Source organism: Ahaetulla prasina, chromosome 3, assembly GCF_028640845.1.
Source record: "Ahaetulla prasina isolate Xishuangbanna chromosome 3, ASM2864084v1, whole genome shotgun sequence".
In the NCBI taxonomy this organism is placed as follows: Eukaryota; Metazoa; Chordata; class Lepidosauria; order Squamata; family Colubridae; genus Ahaetulla; species Ahaetulla prasina.
In genome coordinates this window covers 137646906-137659654 of record NC_080541.1, presented here as the reverse complement: position 1 = coordinate 137659654, position 12749 = coordinate 137646906, and the positions used below count along the sequence as shown (strand labels likewise).

Below are 12749 nucleotides of genomic sequence, written 5' to 3'. Positions count from 1 at the left end.
TATAGCTACCCTGCAATCCCAGATTTGTAAAGGCATATTTCTCTCAAGGGAGAATACAATGCGGAATATTCTTTTTAATCAGTATTGTACTTTTAATATACAATATTCAACTATTGGAATCTTTCTGGACTCAAATAAAGAACGTAGTACATGAATATAACCTGTAGCATTTGTATAAATAAAAAAAACACCCCATTGTCTCCTTAGTTTTCAATGACCTTAGTGGAAAATAATTATTTGTTTAAAGTCAATTTGAAAAGCAGCATTTATGAGTTTAAAAGCAATGAACCTAGAAAGCAATACAACAGCTACTAGTAGAAATTGCACTTTACAAAACAAAATGATACATCACTGATTTTGCACACAAGTACCACTCAAAAAGAGGAAAATGTTACCGGTATGATTACTATTTGTACATATTACTTGAGTTCATGCTAATGCTGAATTATACAACTATTTGTAGAATTTAAGTTTGGCTAGCTTTAAAAGAGAGGTAGAATCCACCAGATAATTTGATAAGTTTATTGAATTCCATTGTTTTTCCCAAGTGTAATATAATTTTCAGGCTTCAGCTGTTTGACACTTACCTCAAAAGCATCTGACAGACTTTGCAAGATGTTACACGAGTGAAGGTATACATTTTAAAGTCATGTGTATTTGTTTCTGCAAACTGGGGCCTTATGTTTGACCTAGAATGTAAAATAGATTCTTTAATATCCATAAATATTAATAAAGCAATAATTCAATTTTCAATCCCAGAAAAAAAACTGCAGATGTTTAAATATGCGTTTTAATAAGCTGTTGGGTGTTTGGTTGAAGGTCTGTCTTCTCTCCTGCAGAAGGAGAGCCTTCTGTGCTTTATTCCACTGATATATAATATAATATAATTTAGCTAAGCCAACCTCACTCTTGATCCTTGTTTGCCTGTCAGGACCCATTTTGTTTTTGTTTTTTGTCAGAATAATTGTAGAAATGACAAATGGCACAGTGGAACAGCCTAAAACTTGCTTCCTGTATCTTCTTTTCTTGCTATCTGAACGTTCTTCACCAGTCTTGGCATTTCTTATCAAAACTAAGTGGGGAGAGAGCCACTTCTGTACTGTGACTGTGAGGCAGGATTTATCCTAATCCTGATTTATCTTAGAAAGTTATGAACCCAATTATTTTCTCACATCTCTGATTTCTATCCCTGGGTCAGCCTTGTATGACAGTGTAAAGTTCTTAATTCACCACCACCACCCCAAAAAAACACAGCCCCAATTAGGGCATTTGGGAAATGCAAAGATACTATCTAAGTAAAAAATAGTTTGATTGTAGTTTAATGTTATAGTTTTTAAACTGACTCTCTCTCTGATATCTGAGCCAGAGCAGATTTAGAGAGCCTTTGAGTCCTAAATAAAATCTGGATCAGAACTGCCCATAGCTCTGAATTTAAATCTTAGCGTATCAGGATAATTCTTCAAAACAGCCTTTCAGATGTTTTGGATTTTATTTCCAATCAAGAGTCATGGCCAATGAGAAGCAAATTAAGAACTGCAGCCTGAAGTATACATGACCTATCTTCACTAGAAGTTTCCTGATCCTTCACCTACTGTTTTCTCAGATTCCTGAGCCTGAGTACGCTGCTTATTTCAACAATATCTTCATTAAGATCTTCCATATCTCCTTGAAGTTCATAGGTTTGGACTTACACAAATATAGTTCTGTTTTCTAGGGTTAAATGTGAGTTTTAATCCAAGTGAAAGCAATCACTTTTTCTGTTCTGGGCTGCCCTGCCCTGCAAATACTAACAAAGCCATTTATAATAAGTTCTGAGGTCTTTTAAAATAGATGCTTCAACTTCAGAGCAGCTCTGAAGACTTTACCACCACTAGCAATGGTTATTTCAATTAACAAAATAAACAGATTATAATGGAGAGTTTGAAAACGGAAAGGAACTTCACATACTATATATGGAAGAAGCAATAATGCTATTGGAGCTCAAGTTTCTTTTATATCAATATTAATAACAAATTATATATACGATCAAACCTCTACTGTACCTAAACGTTTAGAAATGTGAAAAGTGTCATGACTTCAATAATCTTCTTCTTATTGTTTACCATCATGTGACATCCATAATACACCTAAATGGTTTTGCTGTTTATATATTTCTCTAAAACATCCCACATTATCAGAGACATATCTGATTTGTGCCTAGTTTTAATGCTCCTTGTTCTCTTTAACTGCAGAAATCCAAGATTGCATTTCAAATATTTATTGGTTAACAAGGGGGACCATGACAGTAATACAGAATAGAATTCTATCAGTTGTATCATTTGCTGCTGTATAGATTTTCCAGCAAAAGCTATATTTGCTCAAATTGTCATCCACCAACAGACCTGTCTAAATAAGCAATTTAAAATGAACACATTGGTTGCTAATGGAACACATTATCCTTATGTGTGTGGCCTCCATGTGCGATTTTTTTATAATGCCAACATTGATTTCTGGTCACAGTAAAATGTAGGTTGTGTTACAATGTGGAACATTTATAGCTTTCTATTTTGCCTTTTCACATGAATAAGTGAGCAGAAATATTAAGAAAGTGCAAAGCTACTGAATAGTAGGCAGTGAATTATTTTTATCTCAAGCTCTTACACATAGGTTCTGCATTTCATGATAATTAGAAAGGCAAGAAGAGATTCTATTATGTTTATTATTTTTATCTACTCTTTTGACCACATTTGAAAAGCATCATATTTGAGAAGTGGGTTACAATGCAATCCTGGTCTGCATTAATAGAAGGATAGAATCAAGATCACGTGAAGTTCTAGTACAGCTTTACAAAGTCTTAGTAAGACTACATTTGGTGTGGCACCCAGTTCCGGTCACCATAATACAAGAAACATGTTGATACTCTGGAAAGAGTGCAGAGAAGAGCAACAAAAATTATTAGGGGGCTGGAGGCTAAAACATATGAAGAACGTTTACAGGAATTGGGTACGTCTAGTCTAATGAAAAGAAGGACTAGGGGGAACATGATAGCACTGTTCCAGTGCCAGAGGCAGAGGAGAGCAGTGGAAATCCGTGGGCCAATCCTTGGAAAGGAAGAGCCACGGCTGCTAGCGAAGCCCCACCCTAGTTCTGGGGATAAAAGGCAGGGAGCAGAGATGAATAGATGTGGCAGCCAACTATTCATCTTCCGGCCAGATGGACTTGTTAGCTTACGTTGAGAGACAAACTTTTTGCCGGGGCTGCTGGTGCTCCTAATAAAGGAATCTTTGAGTTAACTTCAGAGACTTTGTCTTGTTCGGTCAGAACACAGAGGTTGGAAACTAGCCAAGCAGAAAAGCAATCTAGAATTAAGGAGGAATTTCCTAATGGTGAGAGCAATTAATTAATAGAATAACTTGTCTTCAGAAGTTGTGTGTGCTCCATCACTGAAGTCTTTCAAAAAGAGACTGGACAGCCATTTGTCTGAAATGATATGTGGTCTCCTGCTCGAACAGGGAGTTGGACTAGAAGACCTCCGAGGTCCCTTCCAACCCTATTATTATTTATTTATTTATTTATTATTCGAATTTTTATACCGCCCTTCTCCGAAGACTCAGGGCGGTGTACAGCACAGATAAAACATGGATACCAAAACACTTAAAATCCAATATTAGTTAAAAATCTAATTCAATATGCTGAATTATTAAAATAAATATGTAAAAATTCTAAAAATTTCTAAAAACCCCACTAAAACCCTCAATAAAATCGTTAGGCCAGCCCTACTTGGTGAAAAAAGAAAGTTTTGAGCTTGCGCTTAAAGGTCCGAAGATCAGGGAGAAGACGTAGCCCCAAAGGTAGTTCATTCCAGAGGGCCGGAGCCCCCACAGAGAATGCTCTTCCCTGGGGGCCGCCAGCCGACATTGTTTGGCTAATGGCACCCTAAGGAGGCCCTCTCTGTGAGAGCGCACCGGACGATGGGAGGCTGTAGGTGGCAGCAGGCGGTCCCATAAATATCCCGGTCCCATGCCATGGAGCGCTTTAAAGATGATGACCAAAACCTTGAATCGCACCCGGAAGACCACCGGTAGCCAATGCAGCCTGCGCAGGAGAGGTGTTACATGGGAGCTGCGCGATGCTCCCACTATCCCCCGCGTGGCCCCGCACTATACCCCGCACGGCCGCATTATGCTATTCTATTCTATGATCATGGCATAGTAGATTATAGATAGCACAGTGGGCTGATAATAAGCAGTAGTTTTGCAAAGCAGAAATCACACTCTCTATTCTACTGCTCTTATATACATAAAAGGGTTATGGCACAAAAACTAAAGGCCTCTCCCTTTGGAACTGCTCATGCTAATTACCCACACTATTGTTGCCAGTGGCTCTGGAAAGTTAGCATTTTTAATTGACTGTATGTACAATAGGTTATTGTTATTAAGTATGCTGCCCTTTCACTTGTCTGTTGTCTGTCTCTCTTTCCCCCCCCCCCACTTCCTATCCTGATTTTGCCTATTTTTTGGTTTTGTTTTGTCAGTTAACTTGTTTTCTGTCTGCTGCCTTAAAAAAAAAAACCCTACATTTTTGCTAACTGAACTAAGATGTATGACTGTTTGCCCTGATCAGCATCAAGGGACTGACTGGGCTGGGTGCATCCTAAATCACAGTAATTTTCCAGCAAGATTATCCTCTGTAAAAGCATGTTAAGTTATTTCACTTTTTGCTTTTTAAAATCACCCACCAGCCAACTTCTATGCCAGTGTTTCTCAACCTCCATAACTTTAAGATAGATGAACTTCAACTTCCAGAATTCTCCAACCATCTTAAAGTGGTCGAAGTTGAGAAACATTGTTCTAGGCACAGTCCTTGTTTAATAATAAGATTTCATACAAGGCAGAACTTCATTGCAAATGCTTCCACTTCCATTCATCTGTAGCTGAAAAATCTCAATTTGAGAAAATGACAAGAGTGCCTACAAGTTCATCCAATTTAATCAATACCCTTCCACTGATCTCTATCCCAAATAACTTCTGGCTAGGACTGTTAGAAATATTCCGTAATCAACACAGTTCTATTCCCTAGATCAATATTTAATTTTCCATTTCTTTTTGCATTCAATTAAAATTGGTCAACAGCAGGTTGAAGAGCAGTTCCGTAATAATGGCAAAGCAGAAATAAGAACAGCCTCTTAGTTTCAGAGTCCATCTCCAGACATTCCCTACCTGGCTCCCCAAGCTAAGCATTTGTGTGGGAAATGACAATCACACATTTTCGCAAGATATATTTTTTTCTTGTCCTCACAACCATCCTGCAAGTTAGCATAGACTGGGAGAGAGAGTGTGTGTCAAAGCTTTTGCTTAAGTTTATTATTATATTTCCCCTCTCTTCAAATGGTATGTGTGTTTGTGTGTGTGTGAGGGAGGGAGGGAGGGAGAATCTTAAATAATAGTTTCCTTTTGGGTTAATATGGAATGTTAGCCTGATCACACAGTCTAATAATCTATTGTTCTCAAAAGGAATCCTTGTTAGTGAAGGTGGCTGAGGAGCCCTACAAATCCCCCAAGACCCTCTCACAGGGTCAAAATCAAAATTGACAGATATTTGCAAAAGGATATTTTAAAATTTAATTCTTTTTATGTTCAAAAAGTTTTTATTGGTCAAAAAAGGTTTATACAAATACATATCAGGTATGGTAAATTTTCATTTTTCTTATGCAAGATAAGAATTTTGCTCAAATTTTTAACACATACAACAGCCATATGGCAAGCAGGTGACACGAAGTAGCTAAGTTTACAAATCTTACATACGCAATAAAGAAGGGTCAAGAATAAACAGAATATCATACAAAAGAGAATAAGGAAAACCAACACAATACCAAATATCTGTTCTGTTTCCCTTCCCCCAATACTCCCAGCAAAGAGTCCGTCAGAGGCCTTCCTTTTTTTTTCCCTTTTATTTACATAGATACATGTCCTGGCCACGTCTACCCACGGGCCTGCCAAGTTTCTGGAGATAACGAGGAAATTATAGATAAGGCCAGAATTACTCACGAATATATTCTTTCCTCCATTGAAATAGTTAGCTCGCGCCAATTCATTAGCTCGCGCCAACTCATTACTTTGTCCAAGACAAAAAACCAGGAAGTCCCGCCTCCTATTTATAGTCTCTGCAGATGTCACTGCATGACAATTATGACTTGGCTTTGTCCCAACTCTTCCGCTGCTGCGCACGGCGACACTCACGTGACCTTGCATCGCTCCAAAACTGTTCTTGGGCGTTGCCAAATCAGAAGGAGGCTCCATGGAATCAGGCTGTGCGGCCCTCCCCATCCCTTTGAGTGGGTGCCAGGGAGGAAAGGGCTCAAGAGAAGCAGGGCTGGCCAGGTCTTCTCCTCACTTTCTGAATCATCCGAGTCCAGGAGTCCGGGTCCAGGAACCTGGGTCACAACACTATCCCTCACCGCAGGGCCCTTCCCCCGGGGCTGACGATCGGGATGCGGTCGGGCTGGGTTCTGCTCATGGAAGGCCTGCACCAGGTCAGGGGCATGAACGTCGGAGGCATCTACCCAGGAGAAATCAGTCCCGTATCCCTTCCACGCGATCAAATATTGGAAACGACCCTTCAGCCAGCGGGAGTCTCATACGCTGTGGACTTCGTATTCCTCCGATCCGTCCTCGGCGACAGTGACGGGTGCTGTTGGGCATCGAAGGGGACTCGGTGTGGCCTCAGGAACCAGAAGGGACCGGTGAAAAACGGGGTGGATCCGCATGGATCGTGGCAGGGTCAGTCGGTAGGCTACCGGGTTGATGACTGCCTCGACAGGGAACGGGCCGATGAATCGGTGGTCCAACTTCTTTACCGGGCGGTCGGACGGGAGGTGTTTGGTGGAGAGCCACACCCGGTCTCCAACTGCCAGCGGGGGCGTTGCCCGTCGGGAGCGGTCGGCGGACCGTTTGTAATCCTCCTTTGCCCGATTCAGCTGCTGACGTACCAACTGTTGGACCGCATGCAATTCCGTCAGGAAGGTCTGCGTTTCGGGAACAGGAGAGTCCGGTGGTGCCAGAGGGAAGAGCCGCGGATGGTACCCCACATTGGCAAAGAACGGGGTCATCTGAGTAGAGGTGTGCTGAGAGTTGTTAAAAGCAAACTCCGCCAGGGACAGGTAGTCGGCCCAGTTGTCCTGTTGCTGGTTGATGAAGCAACGGAGATACTGTTCCAGTATACCGATGACCTTCTCTGTACCCCCGTCGGTCTCCGGATGGTGCGATGACGACAGACATACCTGCACCTCCAACGCGGCCATCAGGCTCTTCCAGAAGCGGGCTGTGAACTGAACTCCAGCGGTCCGAAACCACCCTGTCCGGTAGACCATGGAGGCGGAAGATGTGCTGCAGAAAGAGGCGGGCCGTTTTGCGGCTGTGGGCAGTCCGCGGCATGGGATGAAGTGTGCCATCTTGGTGAGCATGTCCACCACCACCAGCACCGTGGTGAACCCAGAGGACGGCGGCAGGTCTGTCAGGAAATCCATAGAGATCGCCCCAGGGTCTGTCGGGTGTCGGCAAGGGCTGGAGGAGCCGGAGGGGCCCCCGTGGCGGTCTTGGCTTGCCGGCATGGTACGCAGGATGTCACGTAGGCATGTATATCATGCCGCACTCGGGCCACCAAAAGGTCCGTGTCACCAGGTGGAGGGTCTTGAAGAACCCAAAATGTCCTGCTGCAGGGTTGTCGTGGCACTGGGTCATGACGAGGGCTCGGAGTGGTCCTGTGGGCACATATAATCGCCCCCGAAACTTGAGTAAGTCCTCCTCCAAGGTCCAAGGAGACGTGGGGCCCACCTCCGCTCTCCTTTGCTGCGACCAGGCGTCCTGGCGCTGCGCCTCTCGCACCTGGGCCCGCAAGTCCACTGGCTCCCGTGCTGCGGCCAAGGCTCCTGCCGGCAGCACTGTCCGTGGAGGAAGGGGGTCCTTGGCGCAGAGGTACTCTGGCTTGCGGGACAGGGCATCCGCCCTCCGGTTGTGACCGCTGGGAATGTAGGTCACGCGGAAGTTGAACCGGGCAAAAAACAACGACCACCGGATCTGCCGCTGGTTCAACTTCCGAGCTGTGGTGAGGTGCTCGAGATTCCGATGGTCCGTTCGGACCTCCACCTGATGTCGGGCCCCCTCCAGATGGTGTCGCCAAGCCTCGAATGCAGCCTTGATAGCCAGCAACTCCTTTTCCCAGATAGTGTAGTTGCGCCGGAAGGTTGAGTTTCCGGGAGTAGTAAGCGCAGGAAAAAGTGTGCCACCATTCGCCGGAGCCTGTAGCAGCACCGCTCCCAGAGCCACATTGACGCGTCTGTTTCCACCACAAAAGGCCGGAGCGGGTCGGGATGCCTCAGGACGGGTTCCGTGTGAAGGCTTTCTTGAGGGCTGTGAATGCTTCTTGCTGCGGGGACCCCACCGAATGCAACCTTCTTCCTGAGGAGCTGGGTAAGTGGAGCTGTCAGTGTGGCGAAGCCCGGGATGAAGGTCCGTAGTAGTTGGCGAAGCCCAGTAGGCGCTGAACATCCTTCACCCGACGAGGGCTTCCCAGCTACACAAAGCTTCTACTTTACATGGGTCCATGGCTATGCCCTCGGGCGAGATGATATGCCCGAGGAATTCTATGGAAGTCCGGAAGAAGACGATTTCTCCAGCTTCGCATTGAGTTGTTGCTCCAAGCGTTGCAGAACCAGACTGACGTGTCGAAGGTGGCTTTCCTGGACCGGGAGTAAATCAGGATGTCGTCGAGGTAGATAACCACGAACCGATCCAACATGTCTCGGAACACGTCGTTCATGAAGTGCTGAAAACGGCGGAGCATTGGTCAACCCAAATGGCATGACAGTGTATTCGTAGTGTCCGTATCGGTGCCGAATGCCGTCTTCCATTCGCCTCCTTCTCGCATCCGCACCAGGTTGTAGGCCCCGGAGATCGAGCTTGGTGAAGATCGTGGCCTCCGCAACCTTTCCAGTAGCTCCGGGATGAGCGGCAGGGGTAGCGATTCCGCACCGTAATGGCGTTTAGCCGGCGGTAATCACAGCATAGGCGCAAGTCCCTGTCTTCTTCTTCACAAAGAGGACCGGGGCCGAGAGGGACTTTGAAGGCCGGATGAACCCTCGGGCCAGGTTTTTGTCCAGGAAGTCCCTGAGCGCGGCCAACTCGGGCTCCGACATGGAATACAGGCGTCCCACAGGCAGTGGTGCGTTGGGCAGAAGGTCCACGGGGCAATCGTAGGGCCGATGCGGGGTAGTCGGTCCGCCTCCTTCTCGCTGAACACGCCGGGCGAAGTCCGTCAGCCCAGGAGGCAAGGTGATGGCAGCAGTGGGGACGTTCTGGCCGGCACAGGTGTGGCGGATGTGGTCGACGCACTGCAGACTCGGGAAAGAGATGGTGTTCCGCGACCAGGCCACCTGAGGATCGTGGGTCCAAGCCAGGCCATCCCAAGGACCAAGGAAAATGAAGGTCCGCCGTGACATAAAACTGGATCGCCTCCTCATGGTCCCCAATAGCCAGGCGCAAAGGCTGGGTGGCAATTTAATGGGGCGGACACCAGTTCTCGCCCATCAATTGTCTCTACCCGCATCGGAGGGTCCACGGAACCACGGGACCGCAAACTGGGTCACAAAGGCCTGGTCCATAAAGTTTGTTGTGGCCCCTGAGTCCACCAGCGCATGCGCCTGGAGCCCGTCCGACTGGTTCCCCAACCATATCCGTGTGTCCAGAATCAGATGCCGAGGGGGCCCAGAGTCTACTTCCAACGTCCAGTGGGGCTTAGTACGTGCCCGACCTAGGGTTTCCCGAGGTCGGGCCTGCTCCGCTTCCCGATTGGTCACGCTGTGATTCGGGACCGGCGTCGTGCCCCACTTCGCTTGGGGCAAGAAGCGGCGGTGGCGGGCTCCCACAGTACAGGCACAATCCCCTTGGCGCCCGGTTCCGCCTCCTGGGCTGTCAGGCGAGATCTGGCCGCTCCCAACTCCATGGGCTCTTCCGCAGCGGTTACAAAACGTGGGCGACCCTGGGTGCTGGTGGTGCAGGAAGTGGGCGCAGATGTCGACGGCGGGTCCCGGGGTGCGACGGGACGGTCGCCGTTGCAGACGGGCATCGAGGCGGAGACAAAGGGCACCAAGTTGTCGAGGGTCCGCGCGCCTCCACGCGGGCCAGCTCGCCTTGCAATTCCTCTGAGAGTCCCTCCTGAACGCGTCCACCAGCGCTGCATCATTCCAGTCAGAGTCCTGGCACAAAAGACGAAATTCGCGATGTACTCCTGCAGGGGCGTTTCCCTTGACGGAGTTCCTTAAGGCGCCTGGTTGCCGTCAGCATTGAACGGGTCCTCATACATGGTGCGCAGGTGCTGCCAAAACGCTGTTGGTCCGCCAGCAGGGGCTGTCCTGGAGCAAGAGGGCGTGGCCCATCGAGCAGCCGAGCCGGAAAGAAGGTTAATCACGAAGGCCACCTTAGCCCGGTCGTCTGGGAAATCCTCTGGCCTCATAGCCATGTAGAGCTGGCACTGTCCCAAGAAGGTCGGGAACATCTCAGGCTGCCCAGAAAACTTATCCGCACGGTTATCGGGCACTTGCGACGAGGAGGAGGTGGGAGGATGGGGGCTGCAGGCACATTCCTGGCAGCAAGTTGGCCTGCCAAGTGAGCCACTTGCTGCTGGAGCTGTTGATTAGCTGCTTGTAGCTGCTCTAACTGCTGCTGTACCTGCTGCTGATCCATCTTTGGTGGAAGATGTTTTAGTCAGGTCTTGGACAAAATGTTCTGTTTCCTTCCCCAATACTCCCAGCAAAGAGTCCGTCAGAGGCCTTCCTTTATTCCTTTTATTTACATAGATACATGTCCTGGCCACGTCTACCCACGGGCCTGCCAAGTTTCTGGAGATAACGAGGAAATTATAGATAAGGCCAGAATTACTCACGAATATATTCTTCCTCCATTGAAATAGTTAGCTCGCCAATTCATTAGCTCGCGCCAACTCATTACTTTGTCCAAGACAAAAAACCAGGAAGTCCCGCCTCCTATTTATAGTCTCTGCAGATGTCACTGCATGACAATTATGACTTGGCTTTGTCCCAACTCTTCCGCTGCTGCGCACGGCGATTACGTCTACGTGACCTTGCATCGCTCCAAAACTGTTCTTGGGGCGTTGCCAAATCAGAAGGAGGCTCCATGGAATCAGGCTGTGCCGGCCCCTCCCCATCCCTTTGAGTGGGTGCCAGGGAGGGAAAGGGCTCAAGAGAAGCAGGGCTGGCCAGGTCTTCTCCCTCACTTTCTGAATCATCCGAGTCCAGGAGTCCGGGTCCAGGAACCTGGGTCACAACAATATCTTTATCACTTCCTAGTTTTGGATCTCAGAACTCTGGGTTCAGCCTGACCCAACTCCAGGGCCGCAACAGCGGCAGCCGCCTCCGCCCCATGGTCTATAACCTCCCCTTCTTCAATTCCTGGATCATCTAATTCCAGGAGGGCTTTGTGTTCCTCCACGTAGGCCGTAGCCTCCGCAATTGTACTAATTTTTTTCGTAATGCCCTCCCGGAAAATCATCAATCCCTCTGGCATCAGCCATCTGAAGCCTACTCCCTTCTGGTACAATTTGCTTGACAAAAAGTAATATTTCTTTCTCATTTCACGTACCTGTCTGGGAATCTGCCTCAGAATGGCTATCTCCCTGCCCCTATAAGTCAGTGCCCCACTCCTATGTTTTCTAAGAATTTCATCTCTCGTCTCTCTTCTCACAAATTTGACATGAACTTCTCTGGGAACTGCATGCGTGCGTGCATATTGTGAATTAACTCTATAAACTCGATCCACATCCCAATTCATGAAATCAACACCTCTCCCAAGAAATTCTCCTAACAATTTAGTCACAACATCTCTCAAATCTTCTTGGTCCACTTCTTCCAAATTTTGAAACCTAAGGAAATAAGACATTTTATCCATCTGTAGTCCAAGCACAGCATTGCCTGTCGTCTCCTCTCTTTTCTGCACTGCCCGCATCTCACCCTCCAGACCTTCCACTTTCTGCTTGTTTTCTGCTGAGACTTGTTGAGTATCCTTTAAATCCTTTTGGATAGTCACAATTTCTGCTCTTATTTCCGTTTGGCCTCTTTGCAAATCATCCAGTTTCTTGTCCATATTGGATAACTTTTCCAGAATTCTCTCCATCTCTCCAGCAGTTGGTCTCTGACCTTTTGCCATTTAGAAAAAAAATTCAAAATCCTCAGGCAAGCACAGTATCCTTATAATTTCCTCCGGATCCACCAGGGGGCACTCACAGGAGCAACGAGTCCAGAGTACAGTTAGTCAACCAGGAAGCCGAAGGGAAGTGATGTCATCAAAATTCTCATAGTGAAGGCGGAAGCTGGACGCCACCACTGTTCCCCAGAGGGAGGGGGGGCCTCAAACCCTCCCTCCTAAATTTCTCCATCACCTCTTCTCTCCAGAGCTCCACAAAACCGGTAATCTTCTTATTTTAAGTTCTCCTCTCTCCAGAATGACTCGTGCTCCTTCCAGCCGCAGGGGAGAAAACCCCCCCCGCACTCCGGAGCACTCCACTGCCACCGATATCCCTTCCTTCTCCATTCCTCAATTCTTCTCCGTTCCTGTTCACCACCAGGCTGCTGCAGTTATAAATCCAAAGCCCGGTGTCACGGGCACAGCGGCCCAGACGACGTCCAAAGTAATGGCCGTGGCCCGTGGCCTCCAAACCCCGCCGAGCCTAGGACGCGCCAGCATCGGTCCCCCCAGTCC

At 47.5% G+C, this 12749-nt stretch overlaps 1 protein-coding gene across 1 annotated transcript in view; it reads right to left on the bottom strand.

The window, feature by feature from the left end:
• Positions 1-12749, bottom strand: part of VAV3 (vav guanine nucleotide exchange factor 3) — a 230998-nt gene that overhangs the window by 86112 nt on the left and 132137 nt on the right. The window contains exon 16 of the mRNA XM_058179240.1: positions 588-689. Coding sequence (XP_058035223.1) covers positions 588-689 — 102 coding nt within the window. The remainder of the gene's footprint in view (positions 1-587; positions 690-12749) is intronic.